Source organism: Elephas maximus, chromosome X (genome assembly GCF_024166365.1).
Source record: "Elephas maximus indicus isolate mEleMax1 chromosome X, mEleMax1 primary haplotype, whole genome shotgun sequence".
In the NCBI taxonomy this organism is placed as follows: Eukaryota; Metazoa; Chordata; class Mammalia; order Proboscidea; family Elephantidae; genus Elephas; species Elephas maximus.
The window spans coordinates 99,144,544-99,170,310 of record NC_064846.1 but is presented as its reverse complement, the minus strand read 5'-3'; the positions used below and the strand labels follow the sequence as shown (position 1 = coordinate 99,170,310).

General features: G+C 37.0%; 1 protein-coding gene across 1 annotated transcript in view; it reads right to left on the bottom strand.

Annotated features, from left to right (window-relative positions):
* TEX11 (testis expressed 11) overlaps positions 1–25,767 on the bottom strand; it is a 515,004-nt gene that overhangs the window by 254,004 nt on the left and 235,233 nt on the right. Inside the window, 2 exon segments of the mRNA XM_049871470.1 lie at positions 11,784–11,869; positions 15,165–15,313. Coding sequence (XP_049727427.1) covers positions 11,784–11,869; positions 15,165–15,313 — 235 coding nt within the window.

Sequence of the window (25,767 nt, the reverse complement as noted above, 5' to 3'; positions counted from 1 at the left end):
TTGTTGGGAGTTTTTTGATTACTTTTCAATATCTTAATTTTTTTATGGGTCTATGTAGTTGTTGTACCTCTGTTTGTGTTAGTTTAGGTAGGTAGTGTGTTTCGAGAAATTCATCCATTTCTTCTAGGTTTTCAAATTTGTTAGAGTACAATTTTTCATAGTAATCTGATATGATTCTTTTAATTTCAGTTGGGTCTGTTGTAATATTGCCCATCTCATTTCTTATTTGAGATATTTGCTTCCTCTCCTGTTTTTCTTTTATCAGTTTGGCCAACGGTTTATGAATTTTGTTAATTTTTTCAAAGAACCAGCTTTTGCTCTTGTTAATTCTTTCAATTGTTTTTTGTTTTCTATTTCATTTCATTTAGTTCTGTTCTAATTTTGATTATTTGCTTTCTTCTGGTGCCTGAGGGTTTCTTTTGTTGCTCTCTTTCTATTTGTTCAAGTTGTAGGGATAATTCTTTGATTTTGGCCCTTTCTTCTTTTTGGATGTGTGCGTTTGTTGATATAAATTGACCTCTGAGCACTGCTTTCACTGTGTCCCAAAGGTTCTGATCGGAAGTTTTTTCATTCTCATTGGATTCTATGAATTTCTTTATTCCATGCTTAATATCTTCTATAACCCAGTCTTTTTGAGCAGGGTATTGTTCAGTTTCCAAGTGTCTGATTTCTTTTCCCTGCTTTTTCTGTTATTGATTTCTACTTTTATGGCCTTATGGTCGGAGAAGATGCTTTGTAGTATTTCAGTGTTTTGGATTCTGCTAAGGCTTGTTTTATGACCTAATACGTGGTGTATTCTAGAGACTGTTCCATGTGCACTAGAAAAGACAGTATACTTGGCTGCTGTTGGATGGCGTGTCCTGCGTATGTCTATGAGGCCAGGTTGGTTGATTGTGGCATTTAGATCTTCCATGTCTTTATTGAGCTTTGTTCTGGATGTCCTGTCCTTCACCGAGATTGGTGTGTTGAAGTCGCCTACTATTATTGTGGAACTGTCTATCTCACTTTTCAATGCTGACAGAGTTTCTATATCTTGCAGCTCTGTCACTGGGTGCATAAAAATTTAATATGGTTACATCCTCCTGGTATATTGTCCCTTTAATGATTACATATTATCTTTCCTATCCTTTATGATGGATTTAACTTTAAAGTCTATTTTGTCAGAAATTAATATTGCCACTCCTGCTCTTTGATTGTTGTTTGCTTGATATATTTTTTTCCATCCCTTGAGTTTTAGGTTGTGTCTCTAATTCTAAGAAGTGTCTCTTGTAGGCAGCATATACACGGATCATGTTTTTTAAAACATTCTTCCACTCTCTGTCTCTTTATTGGTGCATTTACTCCATTTACATTTGGCGTAATTATGGACAGTTTTATGAATCTAGTGCTACCATTTTGATGTCTTTTTGTGTGTGTTGTTGATAGTTCCTTCTTCCCAGTTAATTTTTTGTGCCAAGTCGATTATATATTGTCTTTTCCTCGTATTTGTTGTTGTTGATTTTTTTTCTGCTGAGTCTCTATTTTTTTCATTTCATTTTGATGTGTAGGATAGTTTGTCTCCTTTGTGGTTACCTTATTATTTACCCCTATTTTTCTAAATTTAAAGCTAACTTTTATTTCTTTGTATCCCCTTGTCTTCCTCTCCGTATGAAAGATCTATGATTACATTTCTTAGTCATTCTTTATTGTTTTAATGTTGTCTTCTTTTACGTAATAACATCATTGTTCCCCTGTTTTGAGCATTTTCTAATCTTGAATTATTTTTGTGATTTCCCTGTCTGGGTTGACATCTGATTGCTCTGCCCAGTGTTCTTCCTTTGGTTTGATACCTGATATCATTGATATTTTAACCAAAGAACTCCCGTTAGTATTTCTTGTAATATTGGTTTGGTTTTTACAAATTCCCTAATCTGTTTATCTGGGAATGTCCTAATTTAAGCTTCATATCTGAGAAACAGTTTTGCTGGATATATGATTCCTGGCTGGCAATTTTTTTCTCTCAATTTTTTATAGAAATCATCCCATTGCCTTCTTACCTGCATGGTTTCTGTCGAGTAGTCTGAGCTTATTCTTATTGACCGTCCTTTGTAAGTGACTTTTCGTTTATCCCTAGCTGCTCTTAAAATTCTCTATCTTTGGTTTTGGCAACTTTGATTATAATACGTCTTGGTGACTTTTTTTTTTTAAATCTACCTTATGTGGAGTTCAATGAGCATCCTGGATAGGTATCTTCTCATCTTTCATGATATCAGAGAAGTTTTCTGCCAACAAATCTTCAACAATTTTCTCTGTGTTTTCTTCCTCCCTGTTTTGGTATACTCCAATCACTCGTAGGTTATTTCTCTTGATAGAGTCCCACATGGTTCTTAAGGTTTCTTCATTTTTTTAATTCTTTTATCTGATTTTTCTTCAGATATATTGGTGCCAAGTGCTTCATCTTCAAGTTCAGAAATTCTGCCTTCCACTTGCTCAGTTCTACTTCTCTGACTTCCTATTGACTTGTCTAATTCTGTAATTTTATTTTTAATATTCTGAATTTCTGATTGCTGTCTGTCTATGGATTCTTCCAGCTTATTAAATTTTTCATTGTGTTCCTGAATAACCTTTTTAATTTCTTTAACTGCTTTGTCTGTGGGTTCCTTGGCTTGTTCTGCGTATTGCCTGATTTCCTTCCTGATGTCTTGAAGGGTTTTGTATACTAGTCTTTTGTATTCTGCCTCTGGTAATTCTAGGAAGCCATTTTTATCTAGAAGATTCTTTGTTTTGAGAGTTTGTTGAGGTGATCATGGTGTTTCTTTATGTGACTTGATATTGACTCTTGTCTCTGAACCATCTATAAGTTATTGTATTATTTTATTTTATGTGTGCTTACTGTATCATATCTCCTTGCTTTGTTTTGTTTTGAAATGCCCAAATGGGTTGCTTGAGTGAGCTAGCTTGATTATTTTCACCTTTGGAGCTCTGACGTACTGTCCCCACATGGCTAGAGCTCTTATCAAGTATATCAGTCTAGGAGTCCATTCACTTTTCTTGTATGAATTCAGCTCACATGTCCAGGTAGCTGATCATCAAGTGCTTGGTACAGGCTCTGTCTTACAGTCTTAGAGGGGCGGGGTGATTGGTGTAGGTACTGGTATCTGGTTGCAGCAGGCGACTATGCCCTGAACAAGGCAGGGGGCTGAGAATTGTCCCCCAAGTGTCTCTGAGGAAAGCGTGTCCCTGTTCCCTAGAGTGTACAGGTCGGTGGGTCCTTTAGAAGTACCATGCGCACCCAATTTTTTGGTTCTAAAGTCTGGGAGGTACCAGTTTTCCTTGGAACCCTGTCACGGGTGGCTGGGTGACCTGAATGGAGCCACCAGTCCTTAGGGCCCTGATGTGGGTAGGTGAGGACCCTGTTTAATAGGCAAAGTGGTGTCAAACATCAAACACCCGCCTCTCCACTGCACAGCTCAAACAGTTGTAATCTGCCAACAAGGGCCTATTCTCCTGAAAGAAGCCCACTGAGGTCAATGCAGAGGGTGAGGGTACTCAAATTCCACGGACCGTTTATGCCTGGACAGGAGCAGCTTCTGTCCTGAGCTCTCCCGGATAGTGAAGCTGGCAAATTATCTTTTTGCCCAATTGCGAATTTATTCCTTCTCCAGAGCTTGGAGGATGGCTCTAGGCACTCAACAGTGGCTATCTCAGGCCCAGGGGAATCAAAAGGAGCTGAAGCTGGCTTGGGGGTGGGGGGGCACGGTAAAATATACGCAAGTACTTAGCTTTTGCTGAGAGCACCATTCTTCTCTGGTTCCAGAGGGTGTGAGTAGGCCGTGCGGCTGGCTGTTTCTCCCTGAGGAATCTGCAGCCAAATGCTAGTACCAGCCTGCCGCATCTGCTCCTGGTAATGGTGCCTGAGGGCTCCCAGAAAGTCAGGTCCAATAACTCTTCTCCACTTCTGAACCATCTCTTCCTCCCCCTGCCCCTCAGTTCATTTTCTAACCTTGCCTTTGATGTTCAGAGCTTCTAGCTTGTCATAAATATACTCGTTTCACTTGTTTTTTCAGGTCTTTGTTGTAAGAGAGCTCTCTGGAAGCGTCTGTCTATTCCCCATCTTGGCCCCACCTCCTGGTGAAGTCTTTTGATGAGCATAGCTGTTTAATTTTTAGGACCTCCCAGTTATCTAGTTTCTCTTCTGGCTTTTGTGCATTGTTCTGTTTTGTATTCTGTTTATGTCATATATTAGGGCTCCTAGTGTTGTCCCTATTTTTTCTTCCATGATCTTTATTGGTTTAGATTTTATATTTAGGTCTTTGATCCATTTTCAGTTGTTTTTGTAGATGGTATGAGGTATGCATCTTGGTTTATTTTATTGCAGATGGGTATCCAGTTATGCCAGCACCATTTGTTTAAGAAACTGTCTTTTCCCCATTTATATAATAAGTCTTGACATAAAGTAGTTTGATTCCTCCCACTCTATTCCTCTTTTTCAGAATTGTTTTAACCATTTTCGTTGCTTTGCCTTTACATTTAAGTTTTAGAGTAATCTTGTTTATGTCTCCAAAAAAATCTTGCTGAGATTTTGATAGGAATTTTATAAAATGTGTATATCAATTTGGGGAGAACTGATATCTTTACTCTGTTGTGTCTTCCAATCCATGGATATCATATTTCTCTAATTTATTTAGATCTTTTTTGACTTTTTTATTGGTGTATTATAGTTTTAAGTGTACAAGTCCTGTACCTGTTTGGTTAGATTTACAACTAAGCATTTCATGTTTTTTTTTGGAACAACTGTACATGGTAATGTATTTTTAATTTTGATTTCCATATGTTCATTGCTAGTATACAGAAATACAATTAATTGTTGAATATTGGTCTTATATCCTCTCAGCCTACAAAACTCACTTATTAGTTCTAGAAGAAAGAGTATTTTATAGATTCCTTAGGATATATGCAGAACATCATGTCATTTGCAAATAAAACATTTTTATTCCTTCCTTTCATATCTATATGCCTTTTATTTCCTATTCTTGCCTTTTTCTCTGGCTAGCACTTCCAGTGCTGCGTTGAATAGCAGTGGTGAGAGTAGACATCCTTGTAATGTTCTCCATCTTTGAAAGCATTCAGTCTCTCACCATTACAAATGATGCTAGCAGTAGTTTTTTTGTAGATGCTCTTTACTAAGTTGAGAATGCTGTCTTTCATTTTTGAGTTTTATTTAATCATGAACAGCTGCTGAATTTTGTCAACTGCTTTTCCTGCATTGATACAGTAATGTGATTTTTTTTGTTGAACCTATTAATAAGTATATTACATTGATTGATTTTAAATACTGAACCAGACACACATCCCTGGAATGAACCTTACTTGGTCACGGTGTACAATCTTCTTATATACTGCTAAATTCCATTTGCATATATTTTGTTAAGAATTTTTGTATCTATATTTATGAGAAATGTTGGTCTGTAGTTTTCCTATTTTGTACTCTTTGGTTTGGGTACCAAGGTGACACTGGATTCATAAAATAACTTGGAGAGTACCCCCTCTTCTCCATTTTCTGAAAAAGATTGTGCAGAATTGGTATTTATTCTTCTTTAAATGTTTGGTAGAATTTTCTGGTGAGATCATCTGGGCCTGGAGATTTCTTTTTCAGTAGTTTTTAAATTACAAACTCAATTTCCTTAATAGTTATAAAAAAAATAGTCATAGGACTACACAAATTATATATTTCATATTGCTCGAGCTGTGGTAGTTTCTGAGTTTCAAAGAGTTGATCTATTTGATCTAACCTGTCAATTTTATGTGTGTAGAGTTGCCCCTAGAATCCCCTTATAATCCTTCCAATATGTGTGGCATCTGTAGTGATATGCCATTTCATTCCTGATGTTAGTAATTTGTGTCCTTTTTTAAATTTTTTGCCACCTTCCTAGAGCTTTCTCTGTTTTATCGATCTTTTCAATGAACCAGTTCTTTGTTTCATTGATTTTTCTCTATTTTTCTGTTTTCAATTTCATTGATTTCTGTTCTTTATTATTTCCTCTCTTTTGCTTACTTGGGGTTTGTTTTGCTCTTCTTTTTCTAGTTTCTTAAGTTGGAAGCTTATATTATTATTTGGGATTTGATCTTTATATCCATAGTGTTTTTGACTATATGTCTTTGTACAGATTTTTTTAGTGGTTGCTGTATGTGTGACATTATATGTACATAACTTATCAAAGTTACCGGTGTAGCTTTTTTTATAACCACTTTGAGTGAAGTGTAGAAACTTTACCTCCTTTTATCTTCCCCCATTCGCCAATTCAACTTTTTCCAGGTTTACAACGTATTGACAGCAATTGCAATAATCAGCTGTGCAACCTACCCTTAATCAATGTGACTTTTTCATCAGTGCTAACCACCCCCCCTTCCCCCCCCCCCCCGGTAGCCACTAATCAACTTTGCTCTGTATACATTTGCCTTTTTTTGTCTTTTTATATAAGTGAGATCATATAGTATTCGTTATCTTGTAATTGGCTTATTTCACTCAGCATGATGTCTTCAAGCTCTATGCATATTGTAGGATGTATCAAGACTTCATTTCTCCTACTGGCTGAGTAGTATTCTATTGTACTCATGTACCACGTTTTGTTTATCCATTCATCTCTTGATGGGCATTTACATTGTTTCCACCTTTTGGCTATTGTGACTAGTGCTGCAATGAACATTACTGTACACTTCTCTGAGTCTCTGCTTTCAAGTCTTTTGGGTATATTCCTAGGAGTGGAATTGCTGGGTCATATTTTTAGTTTTTTGAGGAAATGCCACATTGTTTTTCATATTGGCTGTACCATTTTGCATTTCCAGCAGCAATGGATAAGGTTCCAATTTCCCCAAATCTTCACCAACATTCTTCTTTTCTTTTTTTTAATCTTAGCCATCCTAGCGGGAGTGAAATGGTATCTCATTGTGGTTTTGTTTTGCATCTCTCTGAAACCCTGGTGGCGTAGTGGTTAAGAGCTATGGCTGCTAACCAAAAGGTCTGCAGTTTGAATCTACCAGGTGCTCCTTGGAAACTATGGGCAGTTCTACTCTGTCCTATAAAGTAGCTATGAGTCAGAATCTACTCAATGGCAATGGTTTTTTTTTGGTTTGGATGGCTAATGATGTTAAGCATCTTGTAATGTGTTTGGTGGCCATTTGAATGTCGTCTGGTGAAATGTCTTAAATATTTCCTCTATATACATTGAGAACCATTTAGAGAGCGTTAAATTTTTTGCTTCATAATTCTAAAGATAATTGAGAAAACTCAACAGGGGTTTTCCATTTTTGCTCTTTCCATGTTCTTTCTTCCTTCAGATACATCAAGATTTCTTTTCTATTATAGACCTTCCTTTAGCCATTGATTTAAGGTAGGTCTTTTGGCAACACGCTCTCTTAGTTTTTCCTCATATGTAAATGTTTTGATTTCTTCTTAATTATTGAAGGATTTTTTTTTTCTTTTTGCTGGAAATAGAATTCTGGATTGACAGTTCTTTTTCTTTCAGAGCTTGAAAAATATTGTGCCACTTCCTTCTGGCCTCCATAGTTTCTGATGAAAAATTGTCTGTTATTTGAGTTGTTTTTCTCTTATAGGACATGTTTCATTTCTCTCTGGCTTGATGGAAGATTTTTTTCTTTAGTTTTCAGAAGTCTGACTTTAATGTGTTTTAGCATACATTTCTTTGGGTTTATCCTGTTGTGATTCACTGAGTTTCATGAATCTGTAAGATTATAGGTTGAGCTTTTTGGGGGGGGTCAAATTTGGGGAAATTTCAGACATAATTTCTTCAAATACCTTTTCAGCCTTACTCTATTTCTCAGACTTCAATGACATAAATTTTAAGTCTTTTGTTATGTTTCCACATGCACCTGGCATTCTTTATTATTTTTTCAGTCTATTTTCTGTCTGTCATTCAGGGTGTGTAATTTCTATTGTTTTATCTTCAAGTTAACTGACTTTTCTTGTGTCCTCTGCATTCTTCTGTTGAGCCTATCCACTGAGTTTTTTTTTCAGTTATTTTATTTTTTAGTTTTAAATTTTGCACTTGTTGTTAGGCGCCGTAGAGTCAGTTCTGACTCATAGTGACCCTGTATGCAACAGAATGAAACACTACCTTGTCCTGTGCCATCCTCACAATCGTTATGCTTGAGCCTATTGTTGCAGCCATCATGTCAATCCATCTCATTGAAGGTCTTCCTCTTTTTTGCTGACCGTCTACCAAGTGTAACATCCTCCAGGGACTGGTCCTTCCTGATAACTTGCGAAAGTATGTAAGACAAAGTCTCACCATTCTTGATTCTAAGGAACATTCAGGCTGTACTTCTTCCAAGAAAGATTTCTTTCTTCTTCTGGCAGTCCCTGGCATATTCGATATTCTTTGCCAACACTATAATTCAAAGGCATTGATTCTTCTTCAGTCTTCTTTATTCATTGTCCAGCTTTTGCATGCATATGAAGCAATTGAAAACATTGTGGCTTGGGTCAGGCTCACTTTAGTCCTTAAAGTGACATCTTTGCTTTTTAACACTTTAAAGAGGTCTTTTGCAGCAGATTTGCCCAATGCAATACGTCATTGGATTTCTTGACTGCTGCTTTCAGGGGCGTTGATTGTGGATTCAAATAAAATGAAATCCATGACAACTTCAGTGTATTTTCCATTTATCATGATGTTACTTATTGATCCAGTTGTGAGGATTTTTGTTTTCTTTATGTTGAGGTGTAATCCATACTGAAGGCTGTAGTCTTTGATCTTCATCAGGAAGTTCTTCCAGTCCTCTTCACTGTCAGCAAGCAAGTTTGTGCCATCTGCATATCACAGGTTGTTAATGAGTCTTCCTCTAATCCTGATGCCCCATTCTTCTTTGTATCGTCCAGCTTCTCGGATTATTTGCTCAGCATACAGACTGGATGAGTATGGTGAAAGGATTTAACCTTGACACACACCTTTCCTGACTTTAAACCACAGTGTATCTTGTTCTGTTCAAACTATTGCCTTTTGGTCTATGTACAGGTTCCTCATGAGCACAATTAAGTGTTCTGAAATTCTCATTCTTTACAATGTTATCCATAGTTTGTTATGATCCACACAGTTGAATGCCTTTGCATAGTCAGTAAAACCACTTGGTTCTCTTTTATATCCTCTATTTCTTTGCTGAGATGTCAATTTTCTTATTTGTTTTAAATGTCTTTAATTGATCACTGAAACATTTTTGTGATAACTGCTTTAATATCCTTGTCAGATAATTGTGTTCAAGTCTCTTGATTGTCTTTTCTTGTTCAGTTTGAGATCTTTCTGGTTCTTGGTATGGTGAGTGATTTTCATTTGTAACTTAGACATTTTGGGTAATATAAGACTCTGAATCTTATTTAAATCTTGCATTTTAGCAAGTCTTCTCTGACATCCAATGACTTAATGGGAGCTACACCTTATTACTGCCAGTTGGGGATAGAAGTCTAGTTCTCTCCTCAGCCTCCACTGACACCTGGGACGGAGGAATGCTTTGTTACTGACGGGCAGGGGTGGGAGTTCAGGCTCCCCACTAGGCTCCAGTGATACTGCCCTGGCTGGCGGTGGGGTAAGGGAACCTCATTACTGCTAACCACGAGGCATCCACTGATACTACAGTGTTGGCCTTATTACTGCTAACTGGTAGTGAAAGTCTTGACTCTTCACTAGTCCTTCTAACACCACCACTGTGAAAAGGAGCACCTCATTACTACCAGCTTGTGCTGAAGTCCATACTCCCCACATAGTCTCCACTGAAATTGTGGGGTAGAGAGCTAATTACCATCCAGCAGAATGAAAGCCCAGCTTTCTCTGAAACCACCTCATTCAGGGTGTTGGGGTGACTTATTACAGCCTGGCAAGGATGAAAGTTTAGGCTCTCACTAAGCATTTGATGGTAAGGTTGTGGATGGGGCTGCAGTACTTTTCTGTAGTATTTGGTGGGATTAAGCAATTATTTTCTAAAAATCTGTCTTGCTGTCCCTTTCTTGGTCCTTTGGCTAGAGAGAGTATGAGCCTGCTGGGGCTATTTTTGTCTATGCCTGTTGACGTTTCCAAGTTCCAAGTTCTCAAGTATCCCATCTGGGATATATGAAACAAAAAGAAAACCCAGAGAACTCACCACTGTCATTCCTCAAGTCAACAGGATCCCTAGTCTGAATGCTTTCTTCTCTCTACCTTTCAGAGTCTTCTTTTATAGCCTTATAAATAATGTCCAGGGTGGTTTTGTACTTAGTGAGAGGAATAGGGAAAGTATGTCTACTCCAAATTCCCAGAAGCAGAAGTCTCAATACAACTGATTTTTATATTACTCTTTTATCCTCAAGCCTTGCTATCTCACCTATTAATTCTAGTACTTTTTTTGTAGATCTTATCAGATTTTTTTTACATAGATAATCATGTTGCCTGCAAATAAAAGAAAGTCTTATTTCTTTCTGATCTGGATATCTTTCATTTCTTTTTATTGCCCAATCTCTGGGAGGATTCTCCAAAGCAACGTTGAATAGAGGTGATGAGAATAGACCTCATCACAGGACTGAAAACATACAGTTTTTCATCATTTTGTATGATGATAACTGTAAGTTTTTCATAAAAATGCCCTTTATATCAGGTTGAATGTGTTCCCTTCTATTACTAGTTTTCTGAGTTTTTTTTTTATACTGGATTTTGTCAAATGCCTTTTCTGAGTCTACTTAGATGACTGTGTGGTTTTTCTTTTTTAGTTTGTTAATATTTTGAGTTCTAGTGATTGACAGCCTGGATGTTAGGAACAGGCTCTATTTCCCAGCCCTGTGTGGGCTTTGGACACCATTCTCGCTAATATTTTAGATGGTTCCTTCCCTGGCTTCAGGTAGTTTCATCCCATGTATGTCTGCTGAACACTAGAGGAGAACCCTTTGATCTCTGGGGTTCTTTCTCTGTGCTGTCCTCTCTTTTCTGTGGAAGTCTGTCCTATGAACCCTAGCTACCTTGGTCTCCCCAGGATCTCAGCTTCGTCTCTTCAACTCAGGACGTCTGCCAAACTCTACTTCAGTTCCCCTTCCTGTCCTGCAGCCTGAAAATTCAAGCCAGTGAGCTAAGCAATCGTAGTGCTCACCTCGTTTATTTTCTGTCTCCCAGGGATCACTTTCTTTCATTGCCTAATGCTTAATGTCTTAAAAATCAGTTTTTTTTGAAATGCGTTTTGTCTTGGTTTTTGATTGTTAAGGTGGAGAGATAAACGCAGTCTTTGTTACTACATCTTGGTCAAAGTGGAAGCCTATTACAACTTTTTAGAGGGAATAAAACACCTCTGACTTTCTCATCCTTCATGTTAAAATAAACTACCCCCATATCTTAATGAAGCCCTTGTGGTGCAGTGGTTAAGTGCTTGGCTGCTAACTGAGAGGTTGGCAGTTCAAACCCACCAGTGGTTCCCCAGGAGAAAAGATTTGGCTATCTTCTCCAATAAAGATTACACCCTAGGAAACCCTACAGGGCACTTCTACTCTGAGTCAGAATTGGCACACAACAACAACATCTTATTATCAGTGATATTATCTACCTACACTGTAAGCTCCAAAAAGGGAGGAATCACGTCTTATAATTTTTTCATAAACTCTTGTATAATGCCCATTAGCACCCTACCTTTATAAATATTTAATCGGTACATGGTACCTAGATAGAGAAAGGGGTATTTAAACTATTTGATGCTTTATAATTTTTATTGTGAACACACTGTTTTATCTGTTGGGGTAGAGAAAGAATATAAAGAATGAAAATAGATTATTCCCAAACCTCAAAACTTCTGGAAGCTCTTTTCCACAGAACGTTGTGTAACCAGCCTACTAATTCTGTTGTCAATCGTCTTCCTATTGGATGACCTGAAAAAAAAAAAAACCCAATCTCTCCCAAAATTGATTACATAATACAATAAGAGTTTGCTAGATACACAGTAATCCTCCCATCAAGTTGTGATAGCTTTCCAGTCTAGTCTCTTTTTAACTTATTTTCCACAGTCCAAATTGGATCATCATCTGGTGCCTTAATAATGTTATTGTGAATGAGCAGAGAGTAAATCATCAGTAAGAAATGTCTGTACTATGATGTACTAAGTAGATCAGATCAAGCTCACAAGAAAGGCCAATTACATCTTAAAGCCTTTGTAAAATACTTTTAAGACCAAGTTTATACATAAACTTTATTACTTTAAATTGTAACTCATGTACGATTGCTTATGGTCTAAATATTTATAGGGTTAAAATACATTAGGACATTAAAGTAGAGTTTAAATTATAATATGATTCCACATCTATCCCCTTCTCTTTCATTCCTTTGGCACAAACTCTCAATTTCCACAAAAATCTCAATTAAAATTCTAAAAGGCCCTGATTCCCTAGCTCAGTCAGCAAATGTAGTTTGTTCATGGCTTAGTTAAAAATGCTCACAGGAGAATACAAAGTTACTTAATGTATCTACTTAAAATATTATAATATTCTGAGAGCATAAAAGAATGTTTAACTAGATATCACAACAAAATTTTGGCTAACTGGAATCCTAGGAAAATTAATTATTCTGGATAATCGAGTTTTCTAATTAGCTGACAGTTTACTTTCTTGAAACATAAAACCTTTTTTATTTAAAAAAGTCTCAACCATTTCATGAAAGTCCTTAATTTTTCTAAAATTTAAACATAATTTATAGTTTTCTTAAGCACAATTTAACTTTTTCTAGACCATTCAAGGTCACCAGCACTAACAACTATTGATCATACTTTATTGTACTATTAATACATCACAGAGATGCCTTTGTCAGCTATTTTAGATTATAGTAGTGTGACTTCATGTATATTAAATGATCACAGATTATTGTACTTTAAAAAATATTTTAATCTGTTTTTGTAAAAGTTGTAGAGTTTTTTTTCCTTCCTTCTGGTCAGGTTATCTGTGTATTTCCCTGTACATCTTCTCTTCATTTGGTATATGCTACCACTAAAATGCTAAGGATTAGAAAACCGGATAATCGAGCTTATCAAATTGTGTCTAAAAATTACTGGATTCTTAGCGAGGGCCTGGAGGGAGGGTGTCATCAGTAAAATATGGTCTATAGAATCTAGAGTTCAAAAGGTTCTTAGAAATAATGTACTCAGATGACTTCTTTTAAAAAAATAATTAATGACTTTGTTTTTATAAAAACATGATGCATACTTATAAAATTTCAAGCAATACAGTAAAGTAAAAACAAGAAAAAAACAAATTGCCTAAAATGCTACCGCTCAAAATTAACCTCAGTACTAACGTTCATTGTTGTTGTTAGGTACTGTCCAGTCGGTTCCGACTCACAGCAACCCTGTGAACAACAGAAGGAAACACTGCCCAGTCCTGCATCATCCTCATAATTGTTGCTATGCTTGAGCCCATTGTTGCAGCCACTGTGTCAATCCATCTTGTTGAAAGATAACATTTAGTGACTATCATTCCAGTTATTTCTATACATGTGTAGAGTTGGAAGGATGAGGAGAAGGAGGGAATTTCTCAAGAAAGGGATCATACTATCTGTGTTCTTCAGGGTATAAGGGTTCTTCAGAGAGGTAGAGGGTTAGGGGAATGTTGAGGAGATCTGGCTTTACATCTCTAACCAGAACAACTCTATTTTATTTGGGGTAGGGAATGGGAATTCCAGAACACTTAATTGTGCCCATGAGGAACCTTTACATAGATCAAGAGGCAGTTGTTCAGACAGAACAAGGGGATACTGATTGGTTTAAAGTCAGGAAAGGTATGCGCCAGGGTTGTATTCTTTCACCATACCTATTTAATCTGTATGCTGAACAAATAATCCGAGAAGCTGGACTATATGAAGAAGAACAGGGCATCAGGGTTGGAGGAAGACTCATTAACAACCTGCGTTATGCAGATGACACAACTTTGCTTGCTGAAAGTGAAGAGGACTTGAAGCATTTACTAATGAAGACCAAAGGCCACAGCCTTCAGTATGGATTACACCTCAACATAAAGAAAACAAAAATCCTCACAACTGGACCAATGAGCAACATCATGATAAACAGAGAAAAGACTGAAGTTGTCAAGGATTTCATTTTACTTGGATCCACAATCAACAGCCTTGGAAGCAGCAGTCGAGAAATCAAAAGACGCATTGCACTGGGTAAATCTGCTGCAAAGGACCTCTTTAAAGTGTTGAAGAGCAAAGATGTCACCTTGAAGACTAAGGTGCGTCTGACCCAAGCGATGATATTTTCAATTGCATCATATGCATGTGAAAGCTGGACAGTGAATAAGGAAGACCGAAGAAGAACTGATGCCTTTGAATTGCGGTGCTGGCGAAGAATACTGAATATACCACGGACTGCCAAAAGAATGAACAAATCTGTCTTGGAAGAATTACAACCAGAATGCTCCTTAGAAGCAAGGATGGCGAGACTGCGTCTTACATACTTTGGACATGTTGTCAGGAGGGATCAGTCTCTGGAGAAGGACATAGTGCTTGGCAAATTACAAGGTCAGCGGAAAGGAGGAAGACCCTCAACGAGGTGGATTGACACAGTGGCTGCAACGATGGGCTCAAGCATAACAACGATTGTCAGGATGGCGCAGGACTGGGCAGTGTTTCGTTCTGTTGTGCAAAGGGTTGCTAGGAGTCAAAACCGACTAGACAGCACCTAACAACAACAACAAGGGTTCATATGAGATTGCATTGCAAATGGATGCTGCTGCTAAAAAGGAGTTTAAAAATCACGAATTTGGAGTTCACGACCCTCATTTTACAGTTGAAAAATCCAAGCTCCAGAGATACTGACTTGCCCAAAGGCATAGAGCTAGTTTGAGATGAAACTGGAAACCTGAAATTAAGCCTCTAACCTCATGAATTTCCACTATACATGAACTTTAAGCTTAGAGGTTTGTTTTCTGTTGTTGTGGATGATGCTGTTTTGTTATTTTTGCTTAGTTTCTTAATCTAGGTTGCCAAACTTGTAGATTCTGGATAGGTGACTCGTTATTGTTAAAGGCCATTTGAAAGAGAGAGAGAGAGAAGAAAAAAAAAAGGAAGTGGGAAAAGGAAAAATCTCTTGACCTGAGGATTTTGCTACAGCTCTACAAATTTCTTATAATTATATTCAGATTAACACATTTCTAAAACACCTGCTGAAATTCCACTGACCTATAATTTTTTCAATCTTCTCCCTGGCAAGCTGTTCTTTTTTCCTTTTCAAGAGCATGTCAATGTGGAATAGCATAGCTTTTCCAATATTTTCTGATGACTTAAAATGTTCACAGATAATCTTCAGAACGTAAAATCCAACAGATTCCCTGTTCAATGAGAGAAATTTTTTAAGTGGTGTGAATAAAATTGTTTTATTTTTTTTTTAATCAGTGTGACTAAAGTTTATTTCAGTATGAGTAAAAAAGGCCAGATAAAAGTATATCTGAGCTTAGGTAGTATCATTAAATGTCTAATCCTATTTGTCAACAATAAAACATGTAATTTAATTCAATTTCAGTTTACTTATTAAGCCACAAACATTTTCTTGTCACAGGAATACCTATAATCAGGTAATCATCTCTTTCCTAATATATAATTTAGATTTTTTCTTCAGAACTGATGCCAATTTTTAAATATTGGTAAGTGAAATCCAGTAAAGGTATGTTAGAAATTTACCAGTTCCCTCTACCAAGAACTCTGTATTTTAAATTTATTTATGTTTGATCACAGAAATAACATACCAGTACATAGGGTCACCATGATTTGGAAGCAACTTGATGGCACTTAACAACACAACATTCTGATTATTTGAAATGAACACAGTAAAGATAACACTGCATTTCCCTTGACCCCCATTCTGTCCCGGTTTCTTTCTCAGAGGCAAACACTTCTAAGTTTGTTGAGTATCTTTTTCAAATCTTTCTCTGTGCATTTATATGCCTGTTTATACCTACAGAAACATAGCGTTAAAATATTTAAATGATATGCATAGCATGTTTTTTTTCACTCAGTGATATGTCTTAGAGATCATAACATATAGATCCATCTTATTCTTTTTAACTGCCACATAATATCCCACAGTGTAGAGACACCATAATTTTCTTAACTATTCCTCTATAGACGATATTCAGGTTGCTTTCAATGTTTCACTATTACAAGCAATGCTCCAGCAAATATACCACAGGTAAATACCAAGGAATAAAACTGCTGCGTGTGAGCACTTTAATATTGATACTGCCAAATTTGTTCTCAAAAAAAAACTATATATATATATAGAGAGAGAGTGTATATACATATATATACACAAATACATATAGTATACATAGTGTATATATATGTTTGTTCATATATATAATTTGGCATAGATTTCTTTATTACCCAAAAATCTAAATAAAAAGAAAACACAATTGGCATGTTTGAAACATCCTTTTTTGCCATCTATTCAGGAGAAAAATAAACAAAAACTAATGAGACCACTCTGCATCCACGAAGAAACTGAAAATTTCTTCTATCATTATTGTCATGGAACACTTAATGTCCTTAGAAGAGAATATTTTCTTTGCTTTCAAAAAAACCTTCTTATGATAGGAGAGTTCTTCTAATAAGGAGAGTTAGTAATGAAAGGTTACACATATTAACTGAGTATGTGTTCTGTGCCAGGTACTGTGCTAAGCATCTTATACACATTATTTAATTTTTATGGTAGCACCACGAAGTGTGTTGCATCATCCTTATTTTATAGTTGAGGATCAGACAGGCCACAGAACAAACTCAAGGTCATAGAATAAAAAGTGACATTTCAAGATTTGAACGTAGGTCTGTTTGGCCCCAAAGTTTTCCCCACTGTATTAAACTGACTTCTTGAGAAAGTAATATTCAGGGTCACCACAATGACAATGGTGATAGAGGTGATACACAGAAAAATGATTCGACTCCCTTAAGTGTTTTAATTGAGTAAACTGTAAGTCATTTTTAATTGGTTCCTCTTCCTCCCATGCCAAGTCTGTGTAAACTCTGAAGAAATGGGCAAAATAAATGCTGATAATTAAAAAAATATATAATAAAGTTATATGAACTACTGTCAGGAATAATCCACCATCTTTCCTTTGTAAGTTTCATGTTTAGACAGACGTTGTTGGTCAAAAGCACAGTCAAGGTACCATCTTCTCTCCCATTTCAAATCACATCAACTTCTCAAATTTAAATTGCAGGGTAACAAAACAAGGACACGTATCTTTTTTATTTTTCCCAAAGAATTTTAAGACATTGCTGGCAAATTTTATCTATTATAAAACTTCTTCTATAATTCCCTTCCTTGTAGGCATATGGGTATTATTCTATTACTGACAGTATTGTACTTCAGGGTAGATCTTGAAATGTTCTTTTTGACGATGAATGCCACACCATTCCTCTTCAATTTGTCATTCCCAGCATAGTAGACCATATGATTGTCTGATTAAAAAACAGTCAATGCCAGTCCATTTCAGCTCACTAATGTCTAGGATATCAATCTTTATGTGTTCCATTTCATTTTTGACAACATCCAATTTGCCTAGATTCATACTTGGTACATTACACGTGCCAATTACTAATGGATGTTTGCAGCTGTTTCTTCTCATTTTGAGTAGTGCAACATCAGCAAATGAAGGCCCTGAAAGATTTACTCCATCCACATCATTAAGGATGACTCTATTTTGAGGAGGCAGCTCTTCACCAGTTGTATTCTGAGTGCCTTCTAACCTGAGAGGCTCATCTTCTGGCACTAGAGAATCGGTCAATGTTCAGCCATTTCAGGAGATAACATATGACCAAGAACTGATGGTATTGAAGGAAGAAGTCCAAGTTGCACTGAAGGCATTGGCATAAAACGAGGCTCCAGGAATTGATGGAATACCAACTGAGATGCTTCAACAAACTGATTTACCAATGGAGGCACTCACTCGTCTATACCAAGAATTTTGGAAGACTGCTACATGGCTGACCAACTGGAAGAGAGCCATATTTGTGCTCATTCCAAAGAAGGGTGATCCAACAGAATGCAGCAATTACCCAACAATAATAGCTATCATTAATATCACACATAAGTAAAATTTTGCTGAAAATAATTCAAAAGCAGTTGCAGCAGTACATCGACAGGGCACTGCCAGAAATTCAAGCCAGATTCAGAAGAGGATGTGGAACAAGGGATATCATTGCTGATATCAGATGGATCTTGGCTGAAAGTAAAGGGTACCAGAAAGATGTTCACCTGTGTTTTATTGACTATGCAAAGGCATTCGACTGTGTGGATCATAACAAATTGTGGGTAACATTCCAAAGCATGGAATTTCCAGAACCCTTTTTTTTTAACTGTGCTCATGAGGAACCTCTACATAGACCAAGAGGCAGTTGTTCTAAAAGAGCAGGTGGATACTGCGTGGTTTAAAGTCAGGAAAGGTGTGTGTCAGGGTAGCATCCTCTCACCATACTTATTCAATCTGTATGCTGAGCAAATAATCTGAGAAGCTAGACTATATGAAGAAGAACAGGTATCAGGATTGGAGGAAGACTCATTAACAGACTGCAATATGCAGATTACACAACCTGGCTTGCTGAAATCGAAGAGGACTTGAAGCACTTACTGATGAAGACCAAAGACTACAGCCTTCAGTATGGATTACACTTCAACATAAAATAAAAATCCTCACAAATGGACCAATAAGCAAATCATGATAAATGGAGAAAATATTGAAATTGTCAAGGATTTCATTTTACTTGGATCCACAATCAATGCTCACAGAAGCAGCAGTGAAGAATCAAATGATGTATTGCATTGAACAAATCTGCTGCAAAAGACCTCTTTAAAGTATTCAAAAGCAAAGATGTTGCCTTGAGGACTAAATTGCACCTGACCCAAGGCATGGTATTTTCAGTCACCTCATATGTGTCCAAAAGCTGGACAATGAATAAAGAAGACCAAAGAAGAATTGATGCCTTTGAATTATGGTGTTGGGGAAGAATATTGAATATACCATGGACTGCCAGAAGGACGAACAGGTCTGTCTTGGAAGAAGTACACCCAGAATGCTCCTTAGAAGTGAGGATGGCAAAACTTCGTGTCATATACTTTGACACATTATCAGGAGGGACCAATCCCTGGAGAAGGACATCATGTTTGGTAAGGTAGAGGGTTACCAAAAAAGAGGAAGACCCTCTGTGAGGTGGACTGACACAGTGGCTGCAACAATGGGCTCAAGCATAATAACAATTATGAGGATGGTACAGGCCTGGGCAATGTTTTTTTCTGTTGTACATAGTGTCGCTATGTGCCAGAACTGACTCAGTGGCACCTAACAACAACCACAACATACTTTTGTAGGAAGAATTGTCATAAGAACTGGGAAATTATAAATACAAATAATTAAGTTATTATTAAATTATCATTGTTCATGATATATTAACTATTAAGATGCATAGCAAGAACTTTTACTTCCAGAAAAATGGAGTAGACATTTTTTTCCTTATTCCTCCCACTAAGAACAACTAAAAACTCTTGATATTATAGAAAAACAAACATAAGAAGACTTTGAAAGGTGAGAAAAAAGGCAGACCGGATAGGGGCCTTGGGAGAGAAGGAATGACAATGGTGAGTCCCTGGTTTTTCTTTTTGCTTCATTTATCCTGGACTAGGTGCTGGGAAAGTTAGCAACCTGGAAATGCCAATGGGTGCAGATAAAAAAAAAGCCCCCCAAAAGGTCAGCCGTCTCTAGCCAAAGGAGTAGGAAATGGACAGCCTACCAAGACGTAGAACTTATAGACAATAACCACTTGGCTCCAGCAAAACACCACAGGAGGAAAAAAAACCCATTCCTAACCCTGCCAGAAAACACCAAGTGGACAGCCTAAACTTCCATTCTAGCTGTGATGTAATGAGGTGCCCAACATCCTCACCAGGGTAGTGTTAAAGAAGGTCTAGTTGAGAGCCAGGACTTTCATCCTTGCCGGGTGGTAAAGAAGACCACCTACCACTGTGCCTATGGAGATCACATGGGGAGCCTGGGCTTCCATTCCCACCTGGTAGTAACAAGGTACCCCTCTCCTTCTCTGATGAGGTGGTGTCTGAAGAAGCCTAGTGGAGAGTCGGAACCTTCACCGCCACCCAATGGTAATGATACAACCCCCCTAGAGTGTCAGTGGCAACTACATGCAGCAGTAACGAGGTACTTGTGACCACCCCCCCCAGCCAAGAGGTATTAGTGGAGGTTTAGTGAGGAGTGAAACTCCCACCCAGACCAGTGGTAATAAAGACCCACCCCCACCCCCAAGTGTCAATGGAAGCTGTGTGTATAACCTGGACTTCCACCCTACCTGGCGGTAATTAGGTGGTATCTGAATCAGTGTCAAAGGAGGACAGCTAAAACAGAAAATTTGAATAAGATACAGAGTCTTATAGCATAATATTCAAAATATCCATGTTTCAAAACAAAATCATTCATCATACCAAGAGCCAGAAAAATTTAGACAGTAAAAGACAATCAACAGAAAATGACACCAGGATGATGACAGAGATATTAGAATTATCTAGTAAGGATTTTAAAGCCGCCATCATGAAAATTCTTCAAGGAGGAAATATAAACATGCATGAAACAAATGAAAAGTAGAAAGTCATGGCAAAAAAAAATGCACATCAGACTAGAAAAACAATCTCTGTAGATGTGACTAAAATAAAGATCCTGAGATTTGGAGATTATCCTGTATTATCTGGGTGGGCCCTAAATGGCATAACAAATCTTATAAGAAAGAAGCAGAGGGAGAATAGACACACACAAAAGAGGAGGAGGCAATGAGATGATGAAGGAAAAGGTTGCAGTGATGTGGCTACCAGTCAAGGAAAGCTGGCAGCCACCAAAAGCTGGAAGAGGCAAGAAATGGATTCTTTCCTAAAGCCTCCAGAGGGAGAGTGACCTTGCTGACACCTGTATACTGGAATTGAACAATTAAGTAAATGGATGGTGGATGCTGGGAGCCAGGTTTCTCAGTGTTGGAGTGGGAATTTACAGATAAGCAAGGGTAATCTGCAAGGAAAGCTAGAACGATCCATGTGGTAATGGATTAGAGTTGGAGGCATTAATAAGGACACATTTTTAGCTTAATATAGATACAGGTAGTTACACATAAAAGTATTTATGGATATGCCTCTACACACAGGTTAGTATACACACATATACTTCTTTGCTCTGTCAGTTGAGAGAGCCCAAAAGAAATGATACTCCAGTAGCAAAGAGCATATCTGGCACTCAGATCTTAAATTCTAACACTACTTTCCAATGAAAGGGAACATGGCTCCTAGGATAAATGGCTTATCTTAGAACTGGGGCAGAAAGGGTACAAGATGAATTTGGAGCATACTGTAGTGCCAGAAGTAAAGAACTGCTCAAAACAACAAAAAACCCACATTGATTGGAGTATGTCAAAGAAGCCCAGAGGCCAACTGAAAGAACTCCTGATGGCCACAGCTGGAACAATTTGAACAATAAAATAAAGTAGTACTGGGTTAAAGTATAAAATAAATATCTATGAGTCCATACTGATAAAAATAAATGATTGACTAAATTAATAAAAGAAGGAAAAGAGACAAATCTTCCATGCAGAGGAACTACAAACAATTTATGTAGATACTCAGCCCTCAAGCAGGGAAAGCATCGCTCCATAACTCCAAAAAGTACAGGATAAAAAGGGACGGGGGAATAACTTTATAGTGGAAAAATCTTACAAACTCTAACTCAGCTAGGTAATCAAGGTCAACATCCACAGACATAAATCATGTTGATGTTGACAGTATGTATCCTTAATATGATCTGATGAAAATGGCACTTTACCTCTGTGATTTTCCTTCCCCAAACTCATAACCCATGTCTAATTATGAGAAAAATATCAGACAAATTCCAATAGAGGGGCATTGTTCAAAATACTTGATCATTACTCCTCAAGACTGCCACTTGCCAAAAGCAAGGAATGTCAGAAACTGTCACAGCCAAGAGGAGCCTAAGGAGACATGACAACTAAATATACTATGGTATTGTGGATGGGATTTGGAAGAGAAAAAGGACATCAGGTAAAAACTAACAAAATCTGAATAAATTATGATCTTTAGTTAATAAAAATGTTATCAGTATTGGTTCACTAATTATAAAAAAGTACCATGCTAATGTAAGATCGTAATAATAAAGGAGTGCAGGATATATGGGAAATCTTTGTACTATCTTCTCGATTTTTCTTTAAATCTAGAACTGTTCTAAAAAATAAAGTATATATATATATATATAAACAGAGGGAACAAGCAGTAAACAAAAAATTAAAATGGTAGACTTCACCCCTAACAGGAAACCCTGGTGGTGTAGTGGTTAACTGCTATGGCTGCTAACCAAAAGGTCAGCAGTTGAAATTCACCAGGCGCTCCTTGGAAACTCTATGGGGCAGTTCTACTCTGTCCCACAGGGTTGCTATGAGTCAGAATTGACTCAACGGCAACAGGTAACAGCTAAGCCCTAACATATCAATAAATACATTACAGGTTAAAGGTCTAAATATACCAATTAAAACACAGAGATTGGCAGAGTGGATAAAAATAAAAGCCATGTGCCAACTGTATGGTGTGTACAAGAAACTCATTTCAAATATACAGATATAGGCAGGTTGAAAATAAAAGGCTGGGAAAAGATATGCCATGGAAATACTAACAAAAAGAAAGCAGGAAAGGTAATATTAATATCAGAAAAAGTGGTCTGCAGAGAAAAAAAAATAGCAAGAACAGACTTGGACATTACATAATAACGAAAAGGTAAATTAACCAAGAAGATACAGTAATCCTAAACGTATATGCCCCCAAAAAACAGAGCTGCAAAGATTATGAAGCACAAACTGACAGAACTAAAAAGAGAAATAGATAAATCCACAATCAGAGTTGTAGACTTCAATGATCCCCCTTAAAAACTGATAGAATGAGACAAAAAATCAGCCAAGATATATAACAACTCATCATCTAATAGGATTTAATTGACATTTATAGAATACTCCACCAAATAGGAGCAGTATATACAATCTTTTCAATTGTCCAAGGAACATGTACCAAATAGAACATATCCTGGGCCATAAAACAAACCTCAAAAAATCTTTAAAAATTGAAGTCATAGAGCTTGTTCTTTGACCACATGGATCAAACAGAAATCGGTAACAGAAAGATAATTGAGTGTAAATGAAAATACAACAAAATGTGTGGTATACAATTGTTGTGTAGTATTCCATTGTGCGTACGTACCATAGTTTGTTTATCCATTGGTCTGTTGATAGGTACTTAGGTTGTTTCCCTCTTTTTGCTATTGTCGATAATGCTGCAATGAACACGGGTGTGCACATGTCTATTCATGTGACAGCTCATTTCTCTAGGATATAGTTCTAGGAGTGAGATTGCTGGATCATATTTCAATTTCTACCTTTTTAAGGAAGTACCATATCATTTTCCAAAGTGGTTGTACCATTTTGCATTCCCACCAGCAGTGCCTAAGAGTTTCAGTGTCCCCACAGCCTCGCCAACATTTGTTATTTTCTTTTTTTTTTTTGATTCATGCCAGTATTGTCAGGTGAGATGGTATCTCATTGTAGTTTTTTTTTTTTTTTTTTTAATGCCTACAGCATTTCTTCATATGTCTGTTAGCCTTCTGGAATGTCTTCGTTGGTGAAGCGTCTGTTCCTATCCTTTGCCCATTTTTTAATTGGAGTATTTGTATTTTTGTCGTAGAGGTGCTGGATTTTCCTGCAGATTTTAGAGATTAGACCTTTGTCGGATTTCTCAGAGCCAAAAATGTTTTCCCAGTCTGTAGGTTCTCTTTTTACTCTTTTGGTGAATTCTTTGGATGAGCACAAGTGTTTAGTTTTTAAAAGATCCTAGTTATCTAGCTTATCTTCTGGTGTTCATGTATTACTACTTATGGTTTGTATCCTCTTTATGCCATGCATTAAGGCCTTTAGTGTGGGCTGTATTTTTTCTATGATCTTTATAATTTTTGGCTTTATACTTAGGTCTTTCATTCATTCTGAATTAGTTTTTGTGTATGGTTTGAGGTTCAGGTCCTGTTTCATTTTTTTTTGTAGATGGACATCCAGTTTTGCCAACAACATTTGTTACAAAGACTGTCTTTCCAGATTTAATGGACTTTGAACTTTTGTCAAAGATCAGGTGACGGTAGTGGCTGGATTTCCATCTGGTTCTCAATTCTGTTCCCTCGAGTGATGTGTCTGTCATTGTTCCAGTACCAGGCTGTTCTGACTGCCACAGCTGTATAGTAAGTTCTGAGGTCAGGTAGTGTGAGTCCTCCTACTTTATTCTTGTTCTTCAATAGTGCTTTACTTATCTGGGGCCTCTTCTCTTTTCACATAAAGTTAATGATTAGTTTTTCCATCTCAGTAAAGATTGCTGTTAGTATTTGGATAGGATATTTGTAGATTGCTTTGGGTAGAATACACATTTTCACAGTGCTGAGTCTACCTATCCATGATCATGGTATGTTTTTCCATTTATGTAGGTCTCTTTTGGTTTCTTGCAATAGTGTTTTGTAGTTTTCTTTATATAGGTTCTTTATGTCCCTGCTTAGATTTATTCCTATGTATTTTTTTTAAATTTTTTTTTAGGTGTTACTAAAAAAGGTATTGCTTTCCTGATTTACTTTTTGTAGTTTTTTTTATAGGTGTATAGGAATTCAACTGATTTTTGTATGTTTATCTTGCATCCTGCTACTTCGCTAAATCTATTAGTTCCAGTAGCTTTCTTGTGGAGTCGTTTGGGTTCTCAATGTATAGTAACATATCACCCACAAACAGGGACAGTTTTACTTCTTCCTTACCAATTTGGATGTCCTTTATTTCTTTTTCTTGCCTTATTGCTCCAGCATGGACTTCCAGCACAATGGTAAATAGGAGTGATGATAAAGGGCATCTTTGTCTTGTTCCCATTCTCAGGGGGAATGTTTTCAGCCTCCCTTGTTGAGAATGATGTTGGCTGTTGGTTTTGTATAGATGCCCTATACTATGTTGAGGAAATTCCCTTCTATTCCAATGTTATTGGAGAATTTTTATCAGGAATGGGTGTTGGACTTTATTGAATGCCTTTTCTGCATCAATTGAAATGATCATGTGATTCTTTCCTTTTGTTTTATGTGGTGGATTATGTTGATTGATTTTCTAATGCTGAACAATCCCTGGCATACCTGGTATGAATCCTACCTGGTCGTGGTGTACTTTGTTTTTTTTTTTTTGATATGATGCTGAATTCTATTAGCTACAATTCTGTTGAGAATTTTTACATCTGTATTCATGAGAGATATTGGTCTGTAATTTTCTCTTTTTTTGTGGTGTCTTTGCCTGTTTTTGGTATCAGTGTTATGCTGGCTTCATAGAATGAATTCAGAAGTATCCCTCCTTTTCTATGTTCTGAAATAGTTTGAGCAGTAGTGGTGCAAGCACTTCTTCATATGTTTGGTAGAATTCTCCAATGAAGCCATCTGGCCTAGGGCTTTGTTTCATTGGAAGTTTTTTTTTTTAAACTACCTTTCCAATCTCTTCTCTTGTTAAGGTTCTGTTCAGATTTTCAACCTCAGTTTGTGTTAGTCTGGGTAGATAGGGTGTCTAGAAATTTGTCCATTTCCTTTAGGTTTTCAAATTTGTTGGTGTATAGTTTTTCATAGTATTCTGCTATGATCCTTTTTATTTCAGTTGGGTCTGTTGTAATGTCCCATCTTAGGCTGGG